The 27454-nt window shown below is 38.5% G+C and overlaps 1 protein-coding gene across 2 annotated transcripts in view; it reads left to right on the top strand.

Moving 5' to 3' along the window:
- The first annotated feature begins 11445 nt into the window (after positions 1–11445).
- Positions 11446–27454, top strand: part of LOC135467833 (estrogen-related receptor gamma-like) — a 56584-nt gene continuing 40575 nt past the window's right edge. The window contains exons 1-2 of one of the 2 annotated variants that reach the window (XM_064745718.1): positions 11446–11772; positions 18788–19266. In XM_064745718.1, the coding sequence (XP_064601788.1) occupies positions 18873–19266 (394 nt within the window). In that variant the 5' untranslated portion in view covers positions 11446–11772; positions 18788–18872. Of the gene's footprint in view, positions 11773–15190; positions 15266–18787; positions 19267–27454 lie in introns of those variants that run through there. The other variant, XM_064745719.1, reaches the window with a different exon arrangement.

Raw genomic sequence — 27454 nt, forward strand, 5'->3', positions numbered from 1 at the left:
GTAAGCGTGTAAATGCCCACCTGCCAAAGGAAGAGTTAAATGTTGTGAGTTTACTCCTTTCATCATCTAGCTAGATCTGCCAGTACCCGAACGTTGCGTCGAGCCGACTGAAGTATTTCGCACCTGCCAGTTTATGTGTTATGTCCTCCATTGTAGAAAGTCCATAGTGCTCTCACATTATGTTTTCGTTCAAATCCTTCGGGTGGGCTTACTGATTCTGTGGGCTCGCCAATGGCTCTGATAACGCCCTTTGACTCCATACGTTTTAGTTCATTTTTGACTCGATCCCTTACTGCTATTGGGACACGCCGTGGTGCGTGCACAACCGGTAGTGCATTGTCTTCGAGTCAACTTTTGGCTTTTCCTGGAAGGCAACCAAGCTCTGTGAAGATATCCTTGTTTTTCTTGACCATTAATTCTTTAGTCAAAAACTGCTTTGTGATTGGTTGATCAATTGTCGTAACCTCCAGGTGTAGCAGCTTACAGGCGCTGAAACCTAGGAAGGGTTTTGCTGGGTTATCCACAACTACAAACTACAAATAAGTTCTAAACAATGTTTTTGTACTTGCATGGTACCGTGCATTTACCTGTGACTTTGAGCTGATTACCACCACATCCTGACAACTTGGGGATAAAACGTGTTTGTAGAGGTACTTCCCTTGACGGAAGTCTTTCGTATGTTTCTGTGGGAATGCAGTTTACCTGTGTTCCAGTATACACCTGAGAGTTTTGCCTGTGTTTCCCATGTCAGTGTTTGCATATGCTTCATTTTCTTTGTTTTCAGTGTTGTTAACTGCTGGGCAAGTTTCTGACTTCTTATGTTCATATCCACACCGACCACATTGAGAATTGCCCTGCTTGTCATGTGTGTTCCATTTCTGAAACTTCTTAAATTTCTGTTGTTTTTGTCCGTGAAATTTGTCTTGACTAGTTTTGCATTTATTGTCAGATTTTAGTTCGTGGACTTCATCGGGAGTTTTGTTCAAGACTTTCAATTGTTCACGTGATATATATCACGCCCTGCCAATTTTTGTGGCATTTTCTAGAGTTAGATCATCTTCTAAGAGGAGTGCTTCCTGAACTTCAGATGAATTTGAGCCCATGAGAATCCTGTCTTTAATAAGACAGTCACTCTGTTCCTCTCACTTCATTACCTCGAGCAGTTCCGCAGTATGTTACTTACGTAATATTAACCAATCGCTATGCTGCAACATCATGAATATTAACATAGGGGTGCTGATAATGTGATGTAAACATACACGTGCTATGATGTAAACAAATGCACGTGGCAAACTATGACAATATCACATTCACGCAATCATATTTTTATAAAGCGTAAAAAAGAAAGAAAGAAAGAAAGAATTTGGACGTTTAGAAGAATTCATTCTGTACTCTGCATATTTCATGCCTTTTAACGCATTGTCAGCATTGCACTGGCGGTAACGTGTGCCTTGAAATCGGTGTGTCTAATAGTATGACGTGTTCGATTCCTATAATAGCATACTTTTTTCTTTTTAGTGTTCTACAAAGTGAGGCAATGGATGACCGCAACTACATTGAGAAAAGGGGAGCCTGTTTATCAGTTTAACTTCTTCATAAAATGTAAGATACCGTCGTATATTCACGATATAATTGGTGTGAAAAAAAAACCGCCCTGCTCGCGAATTTTCACTTATATACGATGGCGGTCAGTTGAATAGGTGGACGAAACTGCACTGACTGCTGGTACCGTTTTAAAAGCTTTCCACATGACCAAGGTATAGGTACTGAACCGGGCACGCAAGATCGCGTACCCCAGGGAAATATCTTATTACCAATAGGCCTGTTTGTTTCATGCATGAAGTCTAGGCTCCACATGCAAAGGTACATAATCCGTTTAATAACCATGTGAGAAGAAGAGTTCTCTCCCATTATACGTGAACCACAATGCCGAGATCCTGCAAAGATGCCAACATACAAGCCAATCAGTGGACATACGCGTGTACCATTTGGTTTTTATATGTAAGTTCTATTCGTTATAGCTTAAGTTGATTGTACTTGGCTTTTTGTTTAAGTGATAGTCTTGTGAGTTACTAATTTATTACAAATCGAAGGAATACAACGGAACTGAAAAGGTAAAAATGAGTTGTGCCAAAGGACACAGGGAGCTTTTAAAGTACAGATGAGCCTTACGCTAGCTATATTCTATATAGCATCAAGAAAAGAAGATTATGGCTAACTTTGTACTGTTAAGTCACGTGGCATGGTTCACATGAAATAAATCCCCATTTTGCCCGTTTTCTTTTGCCATAGTATATATGCGTGTCACGGCAAAGTTTGTGCTTTTATTTTCCACACAACAAAAACAATTACATACCAAAAGTTAAATTTTGTTGCGCATTCAAATCTGTTGTTAATCCTGTGACAATAGTGCATGGAAAAACTTTTCGATTCTTCTGATTTTTTTTCTTTTTTTTTTTTAATGCTCTGTTATATTTCCAGATTAAATACAGATATAAAGCTGTAGTACTTTGCGTATGGCCATGTTCAACATACAGAAATATAGCAGTCAGAACGTGTTTTGCAGCAAAACAGAATCGGCAATGACACTGTGATTTAGTTTTTTTTTAATGCTCTGTTATATTTCCAGATTAAATACAGATATAAAGCTGTAGTACTTTGCGTATGGCCATGTTCAACATACAGAAATATAGCAGTCAGAACGTGTTTTGCAACACAACAGAATCGGCAATGACACTGTGATTTAGTTTGTTCTATGTATGTTTTCCAGAAAGTCCTCCTTAACACCTCAGTCTTTCTTTACATAATTTTATTCACTGTAAATAGATATATATATAAAAATGATAATCCATATTTGGAATCAGCTATAACGAAACGTTCTTTTATACGGTATGTGCATTATTTAAAGATGGTCTCTTCTGATGAATATTTCCACTGGGTATACATTCTTGCCCTGTATATTCACTATCTAAAACTGAAGCTACCACCACGTCATACATATAGATATTAATGTGCGATGGAGTGAGTGAATGCTTAAGGTTTAAAATCGTACTTAACAATTTTCACTCATATGACAACTAAGGAGTCCTTAGAGTGCATGTACGTGTAATGTGCCCCCTTGTTGCAGGACTCTCCAGTGCTGCTTCAGTGAGATGTCGTTGCACTGACCCCTTCATGCTGAACGTCAAGCGAGGAAGGTACAACTTCCTCTTTTTATGCGTAAGGTGTGACCCGACCCAGGATTGATCCTGGAATAAAACTGTGGGGAGTGTAGACAGAAATTGCAGGTGGTGAATCCCGCGCTGTGGCGAGCGTAGACAGAAAAAAAACTGTCAACAATTAATAATAGTATGAATTTATTATAGGTATATATTACAGCAAAAAGATCTCACCGCGAAATGCATAAATGCGTATCTTTATCAGGTTGTTCATACTAAGATTTATACTATGTAAAATTAAAAACTGTGTAAAATTTAACCATCCTGAATCACCAAGAGTTGGATTCGAGCCCGAGACCTTAATGTTCAGGGCTGATCGGCTGTGGCCAGACAACACTGATATATAAAGCCTTCAGAGGTTACAGGTTTATGGTCCGAGACGTTAAGTAGACTGTCCCTTTTACATGGATGATTATGCGTTTTTCAACGCACCTCAATGCCGGGTTCATTCTGCGGTATTATACCATATGTACTATATGTGACTTCCTGTGTGTGATATGCGGATGAAATGTTCTCATACGTGGAAAATTGTACTATGTATGAGGAAGAACAGATTTATATAATTAACCCATTTATTACATTTTATTTAAAGAGGCCTACACAAACATATACTAACTGTCAACTCGTTCGGCACCGCCCGACCAGTAACTACATATAAAGTAGGTTCAGTCAAGGCATAGACTAGTTTAGGGATATGATAGACGGACATGGGTTAATAAACGCTTGGAATTGGAAGCAGAAATACGGACCTTAATTCTAAGCTCATGCAGTCGGCGTGGCGTGGCAAACATAATTATTATCTACCCATAGTGAGTAGAATATAGTATCACATCTTATATACCAAGAAACATGCAAACATACAGGCTAGCGTTTATCTATCTATCTATCTATATATATATATATATATATATATATATATATATATATATATATATATGTATATATATATGTATATATATATATATATATATATTGTTCCAGTACTGGCGCCACATCACAAGAACATTCGTGAACCCTGTCAGTTCATGCCATATAGGCCCTGTTCATAATAAAAACACCCGGGTATTGTACCCTCGTCACAATTGGCAGCGGTCCGGCTTTAACCATACGCCGCTAAAAGGTTATATATTGACGGTGTAGATAGATTTACCGTCGCGAGGAATTCCTGTCCATTGACGCCCAAGGGAATAGCACGTGCCGACTGGCAGCTAAGAGGCGTTCCACATATTCAACCCCTGGAGGTGTGACGGCATACAAAGATTGTACACAGTATCCGCATACGTCACAAAAAGATGCGCAGTGGTTCCATTTTTGTACACACTTTACAGGCCCCTATCTATTTGCGTAAAGTTACTCGTCTGTCACTCCACAGATTTCTAACAGCCAGATTGTAATAAATACAGTCCTATAACACAGGACAGGTCGAGTCGAGCAAGCGTGACTATAGTTATGTTGTTCCGAAAAGCAATGTGCTATTGTGCGATTTTAATTTATTTTATACTATACATATTATATTCTTGATTACGGCGTAAAACAAAATCAAATAAATAAGTAAACAAACTATACGTATTAAATGTTTACATAGGTATTTTTTCAATACTCTTTTTGGCACTATATATATGTGTGTAGTAATGCAAATCTATTTGTATTTACGATGTTGCACACAAACAAACACATTACATTTCTGTATGGGCTTTTTAAAAAAAAAATCACATGCAGTTTTGGTGACCTTCGTGGCCTAGTGGTTAGCGTGCTAGTGCAGAACAATGCACAATTAATTGTGTAAAGAACCTTTTTAGAGTGTATTGCAGATTATGAAATAACATTTTTGAATATACAGTGAACGGTATGTACTCCTTGTCCGAATTCACAGTGAACTGTATAGAATCGCTGTTGAATGTACGATGAACTGTGTTAAAGATGCTGTCAACGGATTATAGAACCTCTATAGAATATACAGTGAACTGTGTATATGGACCCTTTGTGGAATTTGCAGTGAACTGTGTATAGAACCCTTGTGTGAACTGTGCATAGAACATTTATGTAATATACAAAGAACTATGCATAGAAGCTATTGGGAATATACAGTGAACTGTGTTTGGAAGCTTTGTGGAATATTGTGTACAGGACCTTTCGACCACGTGCACGCTGTAACCCCTCGGCCACTGCAGTAGTGTGGTCACTATAGGAACAATCGAGTCGTCAATATATCACGTAGGAGGCCCACATATATATTTATATGCATACGTGTCCACTAATGACAGCCTTGTTTACTTTTTACAGACCTTTGCTTCCATCTTGCACTTGTTCTGTGGTCATAGGTTTCTAATTTTAATTTCTTTCCGGCGACTTTTCTTGATTCTATTTTGGTTTTACGTAGGTCGTTTTAGTAACGTCTTTATTTAGGCCTATATAAATACATTGACAACAAAATGTATAAATGCTGACTATACGTTATATGTAGCATACACAGATCTATTTATGTATTTACGCATCTGTCCTCTTTCCGACCATTTGTTTACTCAGGCACATTCGATCATGTCTAAACTTCATTCATAAATCGAGCAGAAGCACGCCCTTTACAGTATATGTCGACCACAATAACCTAATTTAAACATCTTACAACGTGTGACGGTACCCCATGCATTTATAAGGCATGTTATAGTACGGTACTTGTAATTCATATTCACAGCGAATATACCACATACCTTCCAGTCCGATGAATATACGAAACACATTCGACTGACCTTTTATTTTTTTTTTTTTTTTTTTTATTTTTATTATTTTTTTTTTGACATCGAATTATGTACTATATAAAGCCATACTCACTTAAAGAAATTGTGTACAAAATAATACACAAAATGTATACCACAGGTACGCATTAATTGTAACAAAGTTACACAGCAACAAGGATGTGTAAATTGCATACATCAAGTTTATGTACCTACAATTTTAATGTGTACCAAATTCTGAACCTGTGATGCAGAGTATACCAGTGTCTATCGTTCAAGATAAGAAAATATAGATATATCGTGTATACATCCATATTAATAAGCTATATAAATATAGGCTATAACGTATGAATCTAAGTATACAATACTGATAATGTATAAGATAGAGTTAGCATGCAATTAAAGAATTTAAAACTCTAAGACTGCAAGTAATTGCACACAAGTAAGCCCATTGGTTTACATGACTGGGTTTTATAGGCCTCCTGCATGGTACATGGAAGCAACCTATATAACACAGCTTCGGGAAAACAGCCGCCTTTCACCAGGCAACTGTTAAACCTGCTGAATGAAAGCTGTATTCGAATCGACAGGAACAGCATGGTGGATATAAAAGAGCCTCTCACCAATGTGGACATTGTGAGTTCAAGTCCAGTTCATGCTAGCTAGCTTCCTCTGTAGACATACGTTGGATGGTCTGACAGCAACCTGTGGATGGTCAGATATTATTCCCGCGGGCTGTGCGAGGTTTCCTATCACCATAATCCCGTCGTATAACTGAAATATTCTTAAGTATGGCTTAAATCACAAATTAAATCAGTATAACTAACTAAGTAAACAAAAGTGTAAATAAAGTAAATATACATAGGCTATATGATGCATGCATGTGACAACACGAGAGTTTTCATCAGTTTTCATCTTGAGAAGTCAAATACGTTGCTTTTTGATTGCGTGACATAAACCGTGACGTAGTCTTTACCCATTCACCCAATGAACGACGCATAACACAGAACTACTTCAAAAGACTTCATACTGGGATCGTTTACAACGATGTTGTTACGTGTAGCAGAAGGGCCTTTTCACAAAGTGTTGGGAGACAGGTATGTATCATTTACGGACTACAACAAGCGTAAAATCAGTTGATTTATAAGGCATGAAACATTCAACGACGGTATTACAAATTATATCAGACAGGAGCATACCATCTCGGCACAAAGCGCATTCATCTCACCAAATACATATTTGTACATTTTAATTAAATCTTAAGTCATAATTTTTTTCTCCGAATTTATTACAACTGAAGAATTTAAATTTTGCTCCTTCTTCTTTCTTACGTACAAGAGATTTTTTTATTGTTTTCTTTTATAAAATACAGTAAAATTATCGAAACGTTGTGTTCAAGTCGAACTGAGTTCCTTGTAAATGGTATAGTAAGTGTACTGTATCCACGGTTCAAGCAGTGGAAAAAATATTCCTCCAGAATGTTCAATTTCCGAGAAAACTAGATTTTTCACTTGGGCCTTCTTCGCCGAAGTCCACAACTTTTATCTGGGTTGAAAACAAAAATTAAATATTTAATGTCGGTTTACTTTGAAGTCTTTCGGTGGACATAAACATTAGTCAAGTGTTGGCTTTCACTTTACAATTGGCGTTAAAATAAAGAACGTGTCGTTACTGGTGGATGCTAATGCCCACGTATTCAGCCTGCTCAACAAACGTGCAGATAATGAAGGTTCCAAATCATGTGGACATTGTCAACATAATTATCAGGTTTCAAAATCTGTCAATTATGCCACAATTTAGGAGCCAATACACAGTTTGTTTGAAGTCCGGGCCTATATACTGTAGGCGTATATGCACCTGATAAGAAACAAGACATACTATGCAAAAGATATTTAGAGTCACCAAAAATTCGTAAAGAAATACTGACATCAACTAGTACACAGTTTTTGTCTATCCCATAAGGCTGTTAATAAAAATGTAGACCAAGTATGGTAACGTTGGGAAGATTTGATGCTGCACGTAATATGAAGTACATATACCGACGTCCAAAAGAAACTTTACTAAGGCTTTCAGGGACGACTGAACAAGAGCAACCACTGTTGCATATGCAAGAGATATGTATTCAAGAGAGTGATGTTTTAGGATGGTGTGAACTAGATGAGACTCCATGATAGAAGAAACATTTTCATTTTCATGCTGTACAACAGCCACACAAAGACGCATGTTTGTCCAAATGAAACAAGTTAAATGACATTTGTAAAGTTTCTTTTGGACGTCAGTATACATGAAAGCGACGAAAAGGACTGTAATATAGAGATTAATTGCACAGGAACTTGGTTTCGAGATGCGCGTCAGGTAGTGTCATTCGTCTTTCTATATACCGCCTTCGGAATCTTGTTTTCAGTCCATGCATGTATAAACTATCATAAAAGTAGGCACATGTCCTATAAATGGCTGTTGCAACTATATGTATGCCTAATTGCATTTGATTTCTTTTTTGATATTTAATAAAGTATTTATATTATTTTATTGAGTGGTGTTTTACGCTGTAATAAACAATATTATACATCGGCAGCCTGTATTATGGTGGAAGGAAACCGGAGCTAGTCCATACTGGAACTCTTCCCATGTACAGCTGTAGAGGAAGATATGCAGCATTAGCTGGACTTGAACTTCCAGCGACCGCATTGGTGAGAGGCTCATCCATGTGCCATTCCAATGCACTAGAAAACTAACCACCCTTGCCACGGAAGCTCCAGTTTCATTTTTGTCCCAGCGGTGCTTACATACATGTAGATGTAGACAATGCTTTTATCTTTATTTTGGTGCTTTTATCTTTATTTTGGTGCTACATTACATGTTTACAAATAAATTAATCTCTTCATCGACGGGAACATGCATGCATGCATGTATAGGTCTATAAACATTCCGTGCAAAAATCGATTTTAACCAAGTGTATATAGGATGCATACACCACACAAAAACATATATGCATATATTTTACATTAATTCCACAAGTTCATATATATAGTGAGTGAGTGCTTGGGGATTAACGTTGTACTTTACAATTTTCATATATATAGGCCTAAGTACACACGCAGAATTTTCGTGTGACTAAATGGTTGGAAACATATTAATCACATGTATATACATTAACGTGATAATTTGACCAGGCATGGATATATATTGTTGTAACATTAAAATTTCTATCAGAAAGAAAGAACGAAGTCTCTGCTGTATTACGAATGGTGAACAATGGAAGTTATGTAGCAAACGCGTACATGTGTTTATGTTGGTATAACATCTCAGTGAACCGCTTGGATGACCTAATGGTTATAACGTCCCTCCAAGTCAGGAGATCCGGGATTAAACCCGGGTACCTGAAAGGCAAAAGCATTCAGGTAACAGGACTGGTGGGACCGGCGTTAGCATAATGCGACTGGGTGGGTTGTCATACCTGGTGTTTTCGGCATGATACTTCAGTGGCGGAAGTACTCAAGAGTCATGGACTCACTCTGCCACACTCAGAAGAAACGGTATATGTATACAGACTCCTCGTCGTTATATGACTGAAGACCGGCCCCGATAACACAGCTGGTAGCGGTAGATCCATGGTCAATCCTGGGTCGAGTCACTCCTTAGACCTTAAAAGAGGAAGTTGTAACGTCCTTGCTTGGCGTTCAGCATGAAGAGAGTAGTGCAACGACTGTTTGACCCTTATCAGTATATAATGGCTCGTGCGGGTCGTCTTACTTGCATGCCTTCGATAAGTCGTCTCAGTGAAGCAACACGAGATAAACCGGCGGTGCAACAAGGACGCACATTACATTGTTAGGAGCATGAAATTGTTAAAGTGGGACGTTAAACCTCAAGCACTCACTAACTCACTCATATGACTGAAAAATTGTGAAGCACGTCGTTAAACCCCAAACATTCATTTTAATATTTCATTCTTAGTAGGTGAAGGAAACCGGAATGCTCAGAGAAAACCATTGCCTCTCACCACTAGGCACCTACATGGCAACCTCCTGACTCCATGCAAAGTTATACTGATACAGAATGGCCTCACCATCAGGGAACACAACAATATATACTGAATTCCAAAACTTGTATACCTTTGTCAAGCACCGCCTTTTCAATGACGTCACAAGTGAACGCCGACCAGCGTTATGAAACATCTTTTTATGTTAACATGTATAAGAAGAAGAAAAAAATAAATCTCTCACACAATTACTGTAGGTACGTATTGACCATTTATATCTAGAACACGGTATATGTGTGAGGATACAAGCCTGATTTGACATTTATTACATGGATTAAGGATCTGAATGTAAATAAATGGCGTCAACAAGCTGAGCCTACGTACATCATGTACAGTGTGGTAATTTATACACAATGTTAATACACTATTTTTTTTTTCAATTTGTACAATATTATTACATATAATGACACGGTGAACACTACCATTAACGTCTGACAAACACGGGTGTGGTGGAGCAAGGCATAATGTTCAGTGTTTTCAGTAACTTGTTGCATGTGGTCCACATTTTACACGATTATCTATTCAATGCATCATGCTTCATAATCAAAAAGAATGTGCAATATTGTGCGACATTTATACACAAATGTGTAATTTGTTTCGCGACAGCTGAACCATGTCTGTAACTTGACAACTGTTACAAATCACAAAGCAGAGCATAAAAACAACGCCCGAAGTTATATTTTGTTTCCGAACTTATGCGAGTGCATGGAGGAGTACATATGAACTGTTACACAAGGGAATTTGTTGTTGCTGGGATACAATATGAGACTCGGGATTTAAATTTCACTTAATTATGCCGTCACACAACGTCGCTTTCAAGATAACTTATGGTTTTATGTTTTATGTACATAGCCTACCTGTACAGTATGATCATGTAATTCTATTGTCAGCCTAATGGCCTATATATATGTATATATACTTTCATACATCTGCTTCTATAAATTAATCATACATAGTTATCTGAAAATTTGGTATTAATTCTAGGACATAAGACTGGTAAAACGAAGGGACAAAAGTAGAAAGCGTGGCAAGAAATACCCAGCAATAAATTGTTTACAACTCCATGGTCTTAAATAGGTATAAAGTAGGCCAATCAGCAATGAACTGGTGCCCGGCGGATCTGGGCCACGTGTGACGCCATACTACACAGGCTTGCTGCAGACAGAGGATGATGAAACAGTGGATGACGAAATACAGCCAGCAACGATTTGTCTTAAGCAATTCTCGCCAGAGCCAGGTGCTGTGGATAACATCCTCGACGTAGTCTTACGTCGGTAGCCCATTTTTAGGCACGTTCTTCTCTACCTGACATATGCCAATGCTTGAAAATGCGTGTGTAAATACTTGAACGCTGATTGGTCAGAACGTGGGGGCTCGTCCTCGCGTTATCCAATCAGCGCGCGATTCTGTCTTGACTCCGTGATGAAGGTCTAGGCCGACCTCGCCACATTCGGCCAGTAAAGTGATGTCTGTAAGGCGCTCTGCAAGTCTTCACCGCCTCACTTACCTCTAATTATCACGTAACATCGACGTCGTCGATGCAACATTCATGGTGTAAGATCATCGGGAATTGCTAACTTCCACGCAACAAGCTTTAGTGACAAAACATTTTATATTTGAGGATTGTCGGCATACGCCGGTACTGGTTTCGCTTGTTGGAGATTTCCCCGCGGGTCGAGTTTATTAACACGAGTGAAGTGTGCTGCAGAGACCAGTGCTCTCGTTTCACAAATTATTACACTCGGACCATGACATAGTTTACCGCACGTGTGTTGCTCATGTAAGTATTGTTTCTTCAAATTTTGCTCCGTACCTTGCTTGTACTGGATAGTGAAATGGTATTATACAGGATACAAGAGCCTTCGATATTGTGCACCTCATGCCAAAGCGTGCCGCGATAAGTTCAGGTTCTCATGCACCGAATAGACAAGTGCTTTTATGTGGGCCCGATTTTGACAGCGATATACAGGTCGTAGAGAAGAAGGCATGCACATCAAGCTATGAAGTGTGTGAAAAGACAACCGTTTTGGTTCGTGATATGCAAACTTTTACCTGCAGCTGTTGGTGGCATGCTTATACTGCCACAAATGCTGTAACTTACTATTATTGAGTATTAATTGACTACATCAATACAGGAAGTACAAGTTATGTAAAACACATTTAGAATGATTAGTATATATTAGATCACTGAGTTACTAGCCATTTTTACCATCATTTGGTTATTTGTTCCTAGAAGGGATATTCAAGTAGGTAAAAAGAATTGATATACTGGTGGTATATTTTAATTAGTATAGTATTTTCTAGGTCTTTCTGTACAGGTGTACAATTTCATCTGCTTATATGCTGTGACTTAAATATGTCACTAATGTAATTACTGGTTCCTTTGTAGCAGATCAGCTGTACGTAGGAAGTTAATTGTGGTGGCAATAAATTTAGAACACAGCGGTAAAGTGTTGACATGCTTATTGATTTTAGTGTTATATAGCTCATATAGAATGACACCACTATGTAAAGCGTTCACCAGAGGCATACTGGGAAGATTTGTACATTGGGTAGTTTAGGTAGGTAGAAAGTGTTCACATGAAAGAGATGGACATTAGAACAAACAGAAAAAAATAATTGTGTGAACCGTGATTATATAATTGTTATAAAAAAAAACTTGTGTTTTTATTTCATGTTAAGGTTACATTTACAGATTTAAGTGTGAGGTTAACTGTTATTGACTGAAACTTCTGTGTCAGATTTAGAACAGGATATGTGGACAGCAGATATTTTTATTCGTATTTTGAATTATACATTTTCCATGTCAGATGGGATTGAGAAATGATTGAGTGGCAGCATTGGTTGTTGACATTCTCTATTATTGTGTTTTATACAAGTCCCTTTATAGGAGTTTCAAGAAATTTGAACATGACTAGTATAAGAAAAAATATGCTAACATGCATATTTTTTAGGTTATAGGGTATATAAGTTCTAGGCCAAAAAAAGACATTTATAACCTCTAATTGATTTGTGCAGGATCAAAAAAAAAGTTTGAGACACATTTTAATGAATTGGGTTTAGTGGTTTTGCCGTCATACAGTTTTCTCTTTAGCAGGATAAGGGTCTTATAGATCTGCGTGGACAACACATGTGCAGAAGAGATGAGAACTTATTTTTAACTTCAAGGCATTAAATCTGTCCAAGTTGGCTTTTAAAAAAAAAGTAGAAAAATAATCCTTTACTGATCTGTATTTGTCATGTACAGTAGGTGACCATGATAGGCTAAGGCTTATTGAATGCTGGTATTCAGTCCGGACTTAAGCTAGTTTCAGGATATGAAGATAGACGGTAGGGGTAAACTTTTGTCTGAGGGATGTGTGATAAGGTTGTAGAACAAGGATATGGGTGAAGCAGTTCAGTCTGCCCTGCAAAAGACACAAAGGTATAGCTTATTTCTGCTTCAGGAAATACAACTGAAAATGCACCATATGAGAGGCATGCATGGTGACGGTGTTGTTTTTTTTGTAGGTTATGATAAGCCTCATGTGCTGTCACATGTGACACCATACAATGCGTCCACTGGTCGTTATATACAATGTATGAAATGATGAGGAAAGAATATAGGATTTTTGTTCAGACAAAATCTTATGTCAGAATTGTGAACTTATGAAAGGGATAGAAGATTGGCGAATGATTATCATTTTTATAATTAAAATGCAATCTGAAAACTGCTACATTATAGAAAGCATAGGTATTCTTTTTTTCGCTTTGTGTTAGTGGGTCTTGAAATTGTCATTATTTAGCCATGACAGGATGTCAGAAAAGCAAAATTGTTTTTTGTTTTTTTTTTTTGACTTTTCTTTTTTCTGCGGTAGTTGTCTTGCAGTATTATTGTATGAGGTTTACATACTTGGGGGTTGTGCTATCTTGCCCTGCTTAGACTGTTACTTGAAGTCAGGAGACATGTTGGATACCTAGTAATGGATGGTAGTTTTCTCAGAGCTCTCCTGTTTCCTCCACCCATGAACTGGACCACTGTCATATAATTTGATATTAAGTAAAAACATTGCATCTTGAATCAATTAACAGCAATCAAATAAATAAAAAGATAAGACCAAACAGTTATTAGTAGAATGATGCTGCAAGAGAGTTTTTACTGTATAGTTAGTAGAATGTATCTACAAAAGAGATTCTACTTGCCTTAAATGATCAAAAATTTCACTCATAACCAGCTTGCTAATTTTTCCTGATTCTGAGAGTTCTGTAAATTTTTTAAAATTCCATTAAAGATAGTTTGGAAGATGGGATGAAATCCTCTTGGGAAAATATAAGCTTCAACACAAAAAGCTGTATTTTATGACTTTTATTAGCCTCTAAAAATGCACTTTTGTGACAGTAGAGGCCAGCTTCAACATAGCTTTTTCTTAACAGAATGCAGCTTGAAGAAAGCTTTCTCTTAGTGGACTGCAGCTTCAAGAGAGCTTTCACTGAGCAGGCTGCAGCTTCAAGATTGCTTTCACTTAGTAGGCAGCTGCTTCAAAAGAGTTTTCACTTACTGGAATGCAGCTTCAAAGGAGCTTTCGCTAGGTAGAATGCAGTTTCAAGAGAGCTTTCACTTAGTGGACTGCAGCTTCAAGAGAGCTTTCACTTAGTACCTGTACAAATGTTCGGGATGTATCTTGTTAGAACTGCCGGACATGTGTACCTTTTCTGTGAAATGTGACAGTATGTTTTATATACAAGTACCCTCAGACGAAAGCTCATTTGTTAGGAAATGGAATGTTAAGGCTGTAGAAAGATCATTGTGATCACTTGTTATAACAGGTAGAAATGATCATTGCGCAAGATTCATGAGAAAAAAAGTTGTTCTGGTTAATGGCCCAGTGGAAAACTTCTGATTTGCTGCTCTAACTGAGTGACAGTCCATCTGCTATCTAGGTCAGGCCAATGTTCGTGGATCTATTTTTAGCCACTTTGCCACCCTATATCTGTGAGGATGGCTAGTGTGACCCTAAAATGGCACAGCAGTGCATGATAGTAGTTAGACCCCCTACAATAAGCTGGAACCTTCCCCTAACTTTGTCCCACTTTTGAGACTGGTCTGACCCAGTCAGGGATGATTTCTGTTTACTGGATAGCCCTCCAATAGGCAGACACTTGCAGTTTCTTGTCAACAGTACCATTATATATATAAGGCCTGTGCTTTTGTCAAATACTGAAATGATACCAATACATTTTGTATGCAAAACCCATGTTGCACTGAGAAGATTAGGATTTGAACTCCAGCTCCAGTGAGTATAATAATGGACCTTGGCATTATTACTGTGGTGAGATGTAGGCCTAAAGGATTTGCACACTGTATTGTTTCCCATTTTGGCATGCTTTTACAGCAGCTTGCATTTCGATTTTTGATTTTGCAAATGTACATATGCGTAATAAGCCAAAACCATTACCACTTTACTGAAGTTTAGGCATAGGTTGATATCATTTCTGGCATATTCAGTTTTGCCTCCAAGGAATTTAGGCCTCTACATTATAAATTTTAAGAGCCATGAGATAAATGTCTGTTGGAAGTGTTTCCTCACAATAAATACCAGTGTGTAACAGTCTGGGTCATGAGTGTAACAGCAGTGTTGTACATGTACTTTTGTGTACACGCATGTGTGCACTACAACAAGTTGTCTTTGCCTAGACCTGTGACAGCGTTTATTGAAAAAGTATTCAGTATTTTCTTTTTATTTTCTATGATTTCTATCGTCTTTATGCTTTATGGACTTTTCACAAAAGCATAAAAGTTGACCTTTTATCAGAATGATAGGAAGGCAGATTAGTGTCTAATATTCTTAATCATGAATTTTGGTAACATCCAGAAATTTAAAGTAGATCAGTAGCTGTATGAGATTGCTTTCACTTAACTCTACTTACCTGTACTAACTAGGTGAAAAGGTTAAATATCTGCTACTTAGTGTTATGCAAGTTCTCTTCTACTGACCATGTTAGAATTATGTAAGATCTGAAGTTGGTAGCCACCACGCCAAAGGTAGATGGTATTTTGTTAACAGTAGCACACTAGCTACATATACCTGGCAGTACTAGAGGCTTAGCTTTCAGCAGATAGATCAAACGTACATGTACATGCCAGTTACTTGTGCGGAAGGTAGGTGTAGGTTTCCACTTGCTAACCCTGTAAAGATGCTAGTACATTGCAGGGGCTATACCCATGTCATCACACAGTGCTGTCTTAATAGGTTTGTGTGGTATAGGAAGTAGTCAGGTGGGTGATGCAGATTGAAGATGTTTGGTGATATATTTGTTTGCCGTCTTTGGGTCCGTATGACATGTCAGCTTGCATTTACTTGTACATGTATGTGCATTGCATGTATACATGCAGCAGTTCATTTGCCTGACATAAGCAGCATGAGGATTCTAAGTGGCCCAGTTTCTTAGGCGTCGTGTGCAGGCTCGACTGGAGATTTACTATGGGACGTTTGTCAGGTACATGATGAGGTGGGATGATTACCAAAGAGCTCTACCTGTCCATTTCCCTTTTACCAGTTGAATTGAGTTTGACGATCAAAACAGCTAGTCAAATAAGTTATGGTGCACAGTGCTATATTTAGTCTGGATTTACTCAGTGCATTTCTGCATATCCTGGCATGGGATATATAAAGGTACATGTCATATTTTTAAATGCATATGTTTCCACAAAACAAAATTGTGTAAAATGCTTATATTGAAAGAAATTTTATACATTGATCGTGCTGTTCATTCAGCCTGACGTGAATGAGTGTTTATCACAGCCTGTGTGTACTCTTAGCCCCACAGGAAAATGCATAAACAGACTGACCTATATTTATGTACCCATATATGTAGGCCAGCAAACCGCTTAGTGCTCTGATCTCAAACTTGTAGCAGCTTGAAATGTGCTGATTAATGAAGTTTTTCCTCTAGTTTTAGTGCATTACAAACTACTGTTTGGAAAGCTCTAGATGTACATGTTGGTTAATGAAAAGATTGCAGGGGACAGGTGTATTGCCAGATTGCAGTTATTAAGTCACCTGGCGTTATGTGTGTGCGCATAATTGGTTTCTCAGGTCTACTTCTGTCTCAAAATCTATTATGGAACCTTGGAAGTTACCCCCTCAGTGCTAATGATACATGGTTCTGCGTGCATGGGAAGAGGCAGTGTCAATGTGTTAGACACCTTAACTCCAATTTGACCCCTGAGACTCCTCAGACTTTGATTAACACAAAATGTAAATGTAATTGACCTCAAATTACCCTCTGGCAGCATTCATATGCAACAGACTGAACTGAACATACAGCCTCCCTTGGGAAATGTTCCCTGTTTGGCAAGTCCTACACACCTGCATGATGTCCGTGCATGCATGTGCGGTGATCATTAGTGGTAGTGCACGCATTTTAAACCGATTCCTGAAATTTTGTGTAAACATCGGTGCGAAGAGTGATTATTTATAGAAGTTGAAGATGAGTGAAGCAGAGCTGTATATCCCCGCGTGAAAATTTGCATAATTTATGGATTTGATTTGTGTTAATTGCTAATGTTATAAAGGTGACTGGATCATCATATGAAATAATAATATAGGTACACATACTGTGTACAGTGTATGTACTGTATGCTGCTAGATGCAAAATGAGGCTGATTCACATGTGTGGCTCTAAAGACTTAGATCAGAAATACCTGTACAGTCCAGTCATGGCTTAGTTCCCAGTACATGTAATTGGATAAAGATGTGATTGGATGCATTGTACCACAGCTTACCAATAAGTATAAGGTTTCAAGAATAAGCCAAAGGGCTTATATTCTCAGTCTTCATGCTGGTATCGGGAGTTCTTCACTCAGTGTCTGAAAGGTGTTCGGTGGTATTTCATTCATATCTTGTTAGTGTTGTCATACCACCAATAGGATGTTACTGTGAAGTATGGAATTGATTTTCATCTGTGTGCATTATTGTTATCCAAAATGGTGCCATTAAGTGCAAGAACCTCTCCATAAAACCTAGTGTGTAATGACTGGAGAAGGCTGTAGCGGATTAACATCAAACCACTACCACACTTATCCTTCCAATGAGGGTGTTTATTGTGAGAGGATTGTTACTGAATTGTATTGCCTTTCACATGTCTGGACTGTCATTGTCACAGCCGTCATTTCCAAGTATTAATGGTTGAAGTGATGATCTGTTTTATATCTTGAACAGTTTGGCGGATTGACTTCATACTTAGAGGTGGATTGATGTCAAATATGGTACCCTAATAATTCCTCAACCATTTCGCATGTGAAAGAGCAACTGGTTTTAATTTGATTTTGAATGCCTTCAGAATTTGCTTGAATAAACACCTAGCTAACATGCGAAAAGGTTTAAAACTTACACTACATGTAGTTTCTTGAGGGTGAGGGGACTGGTATAGCATGTAACCATATAGCCTCCAGTTTCAAATCTGTGGCTTACATGTACATGTGTGATTGTGTGTTTATTGTTCACAACATGTACGAGATAAGATCCAAATCGTCTGTGAGATGTATTTCCTGGAGAAGCCACTTGGCATTATTTTTGGCTAGCGTGCAACCTCTTAGATGCTGCCTTGGGGAAACCAACTTATCCAGTTTATTCGTTGGCAGAGCAATACAGTTTTATATTTTGTATCAAATATAGTAGTGAACAAGTCAACATACAGCAAAACTTTTTCTGCATATGTTCAAGGGGATGTGAGGAAATATTAATCACACGTTGACAATTTTATATTCCCAGGCTGCAAAGAGTAAACACAACTTCCTACTATTTCTGTTGCAGTAATTGTGGACAAGTTGGTTTTCAACTAACAGCTGTTCTCTAGAAGTGACCGTTCACCGCTGTCAACCTGGAGGACTTACTAGCCATGCCAGTGTCCCTTACCATGGACCTGGACATGAATATCAAATGTGAACCCGGCAGTCCGTCCTTCTTTGGTCGCTGTTCCCAGCAGTCTCTGGACGACAGCTTCCTGGGCCGTGAAGTTCTGCCTGACTATAGCAACCATGGGGATTACAGCCCTGACCACACCTACCAGACAGACAACAAGGATTTGTTACAAAGTATTGACACCTGCAGCTCTCCTAGCAGCACAGAGGGCTGTAAAACAGACTACTGCTCCAGTTCGCTGTCTTCTGACCAGGAGAATGCAGACAGCCCCAAGAAAATCTGTTTAGTTTGTGGTGATATAGCATCAGGTTATCACTATGGGGTGTCCTCTTGCGAGGCCTGCAAAGCCTTCTTCAAAAGAACCATTCAAGGTAAGACATTTTGAATTTTTGTAGGCTTCAGTTAATGATAGGTGCATGAATGAAAGGAAAAATGCAGTTCTGTTTTTGGTGAACGGGAGACTTTTCACTGAAGTGTTAAAAGACATTTATGAAATACTGTATTGAACCTAAAGATTGGTATGCAGCAACACACTTTCAGAAGGCTTTAAAATTATAATTTCAACATACCAAGTTCACAAAAAGTTCTTAAGGGACACTATAAGGTTGATGAAGAATGTGTCATGGAAGAATTCTAAACTTTAGGTGAAATACAGTCTGTGGAACAGTTGCATATTTATCTTACGGATACCATAAAGGGCAGTAATTCAAACTCGTTGAAAATACAATACACTGCCTCATTTTTCATACTTAGAATTTTATATCTTGGAACTGTTGCCTACATGTCTTTCCCCCCAAAATGTAAACCTTACGTTGCCATTTGTTTTATTGTATACTGTATGTACATGTGTTTTTATGGTACAAGATGGTTCACTTAACCAGTGAAGTTGAGTGTTCTAATCCAGCTCTTGCTATGCCGCCTGTAACTTTGAATCAAGGGGGAAGTGTGTAATGGTCAAGTTAAAGGTGCTTTTGGAGGATTGGTGACTGCCCCCACTTCAGGAGGTCAGGGTTTCAGTTTGTATTCAGATGCTATGTTAAAGACTTCAAATTAGCAGTCTGGTAGATGCGTACTTTCTGTCTTGGCACTTGGCCAGTCAGGTTAACACTGTTGCCGTGTTGTTGTTCTGCAATGTGGCCAATCGGTACTCAGTGAGGCAGCACTTTAAGTATGTCTGCCTTGGAGCTGGCCTTGCACAATGCTAAAGCACAGTAAAACACAGTACACTCACAAACGAATTGTTATACAACATTTTTTAGTACTTGTCATCTGTCAGGCAGTTTGTGTGCATAGTTCTGTGAGGTATACCCAAATAAACAAAATAATACCGCATTTGGAATCGTGCGTTCAATTTTTTGTTTCTTATTGAGTAATAAATAGTGAAAAATTGTTAGCTTACCCAGACAATTAAGATGGTAACAAAGGATCTTGGAGCAGTTCACAAATACCCATTAAAATGTGATACATTGCATAGTGAAAAGTTTGCAAGGTATACACGGCTGCTGGATAGTGTGATACAGGTACATCATAGACAGTATAATTTTTCAGTATGTTAGTCCTGCATATCGACATTTTTAAAGATTTTACATACATTCTCATTGAATTTGTATTGCAAGTCATTGACTAAACTTGACATTGACTCCTAACTAAGCTAGTCTGAAAAAGATATATATTTGATGGGGTTTATTGATTTGTGTCATTCAATCAGTGCTGAATTGACTAAGTCCAACGATGGGTCTGTCTGCATGTAGCACCTAGAGGTGTCGTGCGTACAACATCAATACTATTCCCTACTGTCAGTGCTATGACTGCATGGCTGCAGGTACTGACGGGTGCATGACTATGGCCTTTTATGCAGGGGCAATGACCTCATTAGGCCGCTACAGCGTGACCTATTTACAGCTGTTTCACACCGGCAATTTTGTAAGTTTTTCAGTTTATGTGGATGATATATGTTGTGAGATGACTGGAAATAAGCAGCTTCTGTGACATTAGGAAACGTAACAGTATAAACCGACTGATCGACATCAAAGGGATATAGATATTCCTAAGTATATGTTCATGCACAGGTTGCTGTAAGCATATAACATTGACAAAAATCAGTAGCGGAATTGGCTCATGCATATTCATCAGTGCACCCATTTATTTGACACTGTAGAGTAGGTAAGCAAGCACATTAACAGTGGACATGACATTTGCAAACATTTCACCACCTTTATATAGTTACCTTGTACAGACAACAAATCTAACTCCTGAAGACAGTTTTTGCTACATTTAGTTCATAAACTATATCTCAGCACACTTAAAAACTTTTCTCAGCATAAATTTCCGGCCTTGATAAATTAAGTGCATGAAACTAAGGTATTTTCTGTGCACCTGTGTTGCACTCTGTGCAAGAAACTTTTTTCCTTAAATTCAACCCCTCAACTGATTGTGTGATGAATTTCACATTTGCCAAGTGTAATTCTGGAGATCGAAGGAAGGCCAGTATACAGTTAACTTTAGTGTATTTCAAAAATTGTGTATGACATCAGTAAATTAGGCCAAGATGATGTCCCGAACAGGCTGTGCACTAGTTTCCAAATTCCAGAGAATTTCTGTTTACCATTTGCATACAGATAGTGATTCTGCCTCTGTGACACTCTATGTAGTGTACCCTACTACAGAGGACACAGATGGCGCACTAAGGGAATATTTCATACCATCTCTGGCTGCCTACCCTACCAGCAGATCTATTATGACATGTTATGATAATATAGGTGAATGACCTTGTAGGCCACTGACCTGCCTGTTTACAGCTGCAAGCATTTGTTCAAGTTTTCACGGATCTTTGCCACGTGTAGTTAATGTGAACAGCCCCCTGTGCTACATTTCACTGCTATGGGAGTGGAATATTTGAATGAACTGCACAGACTATTTGATAATGGCGTGTTCATGTATGTCTTATACACAGGTGTGTGGATAGGCACTAATATGTGATGTAGGCTTTTGGTAAAAGTTGATACTACAAAACACTGCACGTATAAGGGATGAACAGAGATGTGTAGCGGTATAAAAAAAATTAATGACCTTTGGTCGTTCCGGTGGCTGGGTTTGTGAATCTCTGGGGCATGGAACCCCAAGAGTGCTCAGTCCTAATGGGACACTTTAGCTCAAGTGTTCTCACCGACATAATGGGTATGATATGAATACTTCAAACCAAGGGACCACCTCAGCTTGCATTATCACCGTCATACAGACTTGGTCTGCAGCCAGTCATTCACACTTTGATCACTCTCACAGTTATTGGACACCATCACACAGGGTGAGAGATGGCTGAGTGTAAGAGGAAACTGTCAGTCAATAGCCAATACAAGGATATTGTACGTTTGGGGGACTGGGAAATAAAAACAAACTGTTAACTTTATTTGGGGGATTTTTTGCATCGTGCGGAATGATTTGCATTATTTGCACGTGTGTAACCTGTTCAAGGATGTTTTGAGCAGTTTAGAGTAAGGTTTAAAATGTCACAATTTTATACATAGATTTATATATTCACACCTGGGTAAACCAGCCTGGCTGCTGAAACTGAGAAGAGTAATAAAACTAAATGTGATAGGTAACTGTTTGATATGTCCTTCTGGATGGGCCTTTATAGCCCCAGTGAGTGGATGCTTATGGCTATCTCAAGTATCATTGGTTTCATGCAGAGCCCTGTGCCTGTCTTGGACTTGGCAAAACAGAATTTAATGACCCCATGTTTTATAGCCTGCCTTTCCTTTAAGAGTTTGTGAATATGAAAACCTAGCACAAGTATCCTTTTACTGACTGCATGTTTATCCGTAAGTCAATTAGAGAGGTGGCACAGTCGCATTTAATTTTAGTGTAAACCTTTCTTCATTTTTAAAAATTAGAACCATCCTTGGCTGACCCAGTGTAGAGCCTTTAAGAAAACTCTTTAACAATGTGCTGTACAGTCAGTTGACTGTGTACACATGTATTACCTCTTACTTAATGTTTCACTTAAAGTTTTGTTTGTAAAAATGCACTTTATGAAAACTTAAAATTATGCTTTTTATGCCAACTTTTAAGTTTTACTGATACAAAATGAGGAAAACTTCACTAAGGACGTTTACGTTGCCTTATAAGGTTGATGAATCAGAATCAAGGAAAATGTGTCACTTGAAAATGGGGCCCTACAGTAAATTGGTTGTTATGGCCCCAATGGCTGATGCCTAAAAATGGCTTTAAGGTTATTTCTAACTTTGGGACAGCATTGTACAGTGTCTACACTGTTGTCTTTCACTTCTAGCAGACAAGCCATGGGGGAATTCAGACAAGAGGCCAAATGTAAATTTTTTTGTGATAAATTGAGGTAGAAATACACAATCTGTTGTAGGTGCTTGGCCACTCACCTCTTGACATCTGTTTGACAACTGAGGAGTCTTGAGAGTGAATCACTCCACACAACAGACAAGTAGAAGTCATACTCACAGTGTACATGCGCCACCAATAAGGGGTTTAGCCCCCAGATATACACAATGTGCACACACACACACACATATTTTAAATACATGTACATGTGAGCTGAAGAATGGGAGGATTTATCCAGCAGTACATCCTCCCATCATGATGTTGGCAGGTGTCCTATGAATTATTCTTCAAGCTTGGAAATAACTTCAAGTTGGTGCAGTTCAGAGTGGCAAGCTATTCGCATTATTAACTATGCTACCATGTTATTTACATGACATGTTTGTCCTTTACCAAACTGTTTGCCCCTTCTTCAAAATACTGTTATGTTTGGTGCAGGATATTGGCTTTGTTCTGCTGCTTGTTTCCAGGTACGGCATAAAACACCAATCAAATAAATAAATAAATCATCGCTGAAAGAAAGTCTGATTATGTTTCAAGTAGTTTTTCATGCACGTGGATAGAGACACAAATTGCTGGAATAGGATTTGAACGCCGAACCTCTGCATTCTGCCAATTTGATAAGACAGAACCATAATATTTACATATTTATCTGACCTTTAATGCCTCGTTTTTTCAAATTGCTTGGCAAATGCATTGAATCTCGCTGCTCATGTGATAAGACTGTCCGCGATTGGCATTTACTTATCCTGTATTGTCTAAGCTTAGCCAGCTATGTAAAGGGAACATGAAGCTCAGTTGTGTATGTATAAGTGAACTACATACATTTCACCCTCAATATCTTTGGCCATCCCAGCTGAAGTAAATCTATCGCATGCATAGGTAGCATTTTTGGCAGTGTTAATACAGAAGGAAAGAAAGGTTAGGTCTTCTAACCCTTGCTCACTAGTCCCTTATCAGGGCCCTGTGTGCTGTTGATCTTAATAATCTACCCCTCCATTAATGTGGTAGACATGGCTGCCACAGATTTATGTGACCTGTGTCCTGTTTTAATGCCATACCACTTGTTTCCTGATCTTTATACTCATCTTGATCTATCGTCAGTAAAATGTCCCCCACTTCTGCTTGATGCATGGCGGCATTGTGCCAATGTCTGTTTTGCTGTTACATAACATGGCATACCAATCCTCACATAATAAGCATGTGTCCCGCAAAACAGGACGTGGTTGCAGTGACATCTACAATCAGATGCCGTTAATACATGTGTACATGTATATCCTGTTAGCCCACACGTCCAAAACTGTTGTGTATTTGTATTGGAACAAGTGTGATTTGTCTGTGTAAGCTTGGTTACGCTTCCTATCTCCTGACGATACCCGCATCTGATCTGCACAATCAGTGGCGTATTAATTACGAGTAGCATCATCCCAAAAAACTGTCTTGATTAATGGCATAAAATGCGTCAGTATCCTGTAAACATGGATGAACAATGCCTGCCCAAAATCCTTGGCTGCAATAGTGCATGTACTCAACATATGGCTCCCAGGAGAAGTACACCCGCAAACAATAAGTGTCACATTCTAAAATGTGTCCTTCATGCCAAGAGATATATGGTTGACTGGAGTTGGTCTTCAGGTACAGCGAGAAAGAAATTGTTTATGTTTACATGTATTTCATTTTATCTGCCTCTTTATGTTTTTTATTATTATTTTTTTTTGTAGTGTTGAAATATTATGCTGTTTTTCACCCTAGGTTGTTGGCAGTATGATAAGCAGTCTCTTGCCAGTCATTACTTATTCAAGACTTCCCACAGCTGTGTGAATTAACTGATGAGTTCTTTGCAGTGGAGTTTGGGAGGTTAGGAGTTAACATGCAGCCGGGAGCAGCAAAGTGCTCTGGATAATGTTAACACAGACTTTCAAGTCAAGAGTCTGTTAAACCACTAGTTCAGTTATCTCACAGTAAAGCATTAATAATTTAAAAAGATTTCTACACCTTTTTTATATAGCAGATCAAAAGCATCTTGGTCCCTGGATTTGATAGCATTGGCTATATTAAGACAAAGAATATTATATAACTCTCAAAGATATTTAAACCCACTGGTTTCTACAATCGTCTGACCAGGAGTATCTCACCAATGCGGTCGCTGTGGGTTCAGTCCAGCTCATGCTGGCTTCCTCTCCGGTCGCACGTGGGAAGGTCTGTAAGCAACCTGCGGATGGTTGTGGGTTTTCCCCGGGCTCTGCCATTTTGCACCAACCATAATGCTGGCCGCCGTCGTATAAGTGAAATTTTCTTTAGTACGGCGTAAAACACCAATCAAATAAATAAATAAATAATATAAATACAATTTTCTGAAGTGTTTACATTGTTCACGTTTTTCAAAGGGCTCCGGCTTCTGTACATATTGTGTTGCAAGTACATTAAGTATGCGTCAGAACTTGATCCAAATAAGGATGTGATTTGTATACTTATACTATTTAAAGTCTTGCAGCATAAATTACCAAAGATACTTGTATTAAATTAATTTTTCAGTTGTCAATTCATTGATTAGCCATGTGAATTACAGATATGAAGCATGTGTATAGTATTAACTTTATGTCTTTCCACTCTTCGATTGTTTCTCACTGATCTCATACACATTATTATTTCTGAACTGTGGACATATTTAAAACAAAATAATAATAATTTTAAGGTTGAATCCTATTTTTGCAGTCACTGACAGCATGGGTATATTTTGACATGGTTACAGGCCCATGTAGGCTGCATGTGTCTTGTGTTGAGAAATTGTTACATAAGCTTCAGGTATCTTCCTCGTAAGCAACCTGCCTGCATTTTATCCTCATGCAAATAAATGCCATTTGCCTGACAGGGCTTGTTTATGTTGAGTTATCCCTTCATGCACCCCTGTAGACTGTGCTTTGGTGTGTAGGCATGGTCTTGACTGGAGAGCTAGCCGCAGCCAAGCCAGACTTGAACACACTCTGTGATAATTGATTGATCGAAGGCTCCTATTCCTAGAGGACAGCATTTGAGGGAAGCATTGGCATCCTGCCAGTTAGTGTAGGGGAGTGTATACGGTGGTTTTTGTGTTTGGTTCTCACTATAAAATTAGGTGTCTACGATTGACGACTTGAAATGTATCTTGCAATTTTGTTAAAGAGATTAAAGGCTTTTGACTTTAGACCTACCCAGGTACACTCAGGTAATTCAAGCCCACTTCCTGTAAAACTGCCAAGTTTTGGTATTATCTTGAATATCTGACCATGTTTGGAACCCTGCATAGTAAGTTAAGCCTTTAGGCCATGTATAATATAAACATATCCATACAGGAATTTGACTATGTTGTGAGCCACAAACAATAAGAAGATAATAAATGTTCCACATGCAGTTTCAAAAGCTTCATTCAGCCATGTTCTGGGAATCATTTGTTTCCTCGCTTTCCTCGGCAAACATTAATTCTGGACGTGGTCATTGCCTTCTTTAAGTTGGCATGGGGGCCTCCCTGGCTCAGTCGGTTAGTGCGCTAGCGCAGCATAATGACCCAGGAGCCTCTCACCAATGCGGTCGCTGTGAGTTCAAGTCCAGCTCATGCTGACTTCCTCTCCGGCCGTAAGTGGGAAGGTCTGCCAGCAACCTGCGGTTGGTGGGTTTCCCCCAGGCTGTGCCCGGTTTCCACCCACCATAATGCTGGCCGCCGTCATATAAGTGATATATTCTTGAGTACGGCGTAAAACACCAATCGAATAAATAAATAAATAAATAAGTTGGCATGCCTGTGAAGTATATTAATGTAGGTTTCTTTTATAGACTTCTTCCTAATGTTAATCACTAATCAGTTGCATTGCAAATTAGTTATTCACTACAGCTGTATATTGTGCATGGTATTCTACTTTAATCCAATCATGTGAACAAGTTTATGGTAAGGGACTGTTTTAGTTTTATAAGCCTGAACTCGCTTTGCATATTTTGCATTTTCCACTGCATACAAAAACAGAAACAAATTTTCAAGCTCTAATTATTGTCTTCCAAAATTTACACTTCCTCAGATTTTACTGAGAAATTGCTTATAAAATTTTATGAACTTGGCTTCATTTAGGGTAGAGGAAAAATTCTGGTCAGATCAAACATTGACTACACATATACAAACACAAATTTTTTTTAATTCACACCAATCAGGGTTTGGTAAAGGTTAACAGAGTGTCTGGG

The sequence above is a fragment of the Liolophura sinensis genome, chromosome 6, assembly GCF_032854445.1.
Source record: "Liolophura sinensis isolate JHLJ2023 chromosome 6, CUHK_Ljap_v2, whole genome shotgun sequence".
Classification (NCBI taxonomy): Eukaryota; Metazoa; Mollusca; class Polyplacophora; order Chitonida; family Chitonidae; genus Liolophura; species Liolophura sinensis.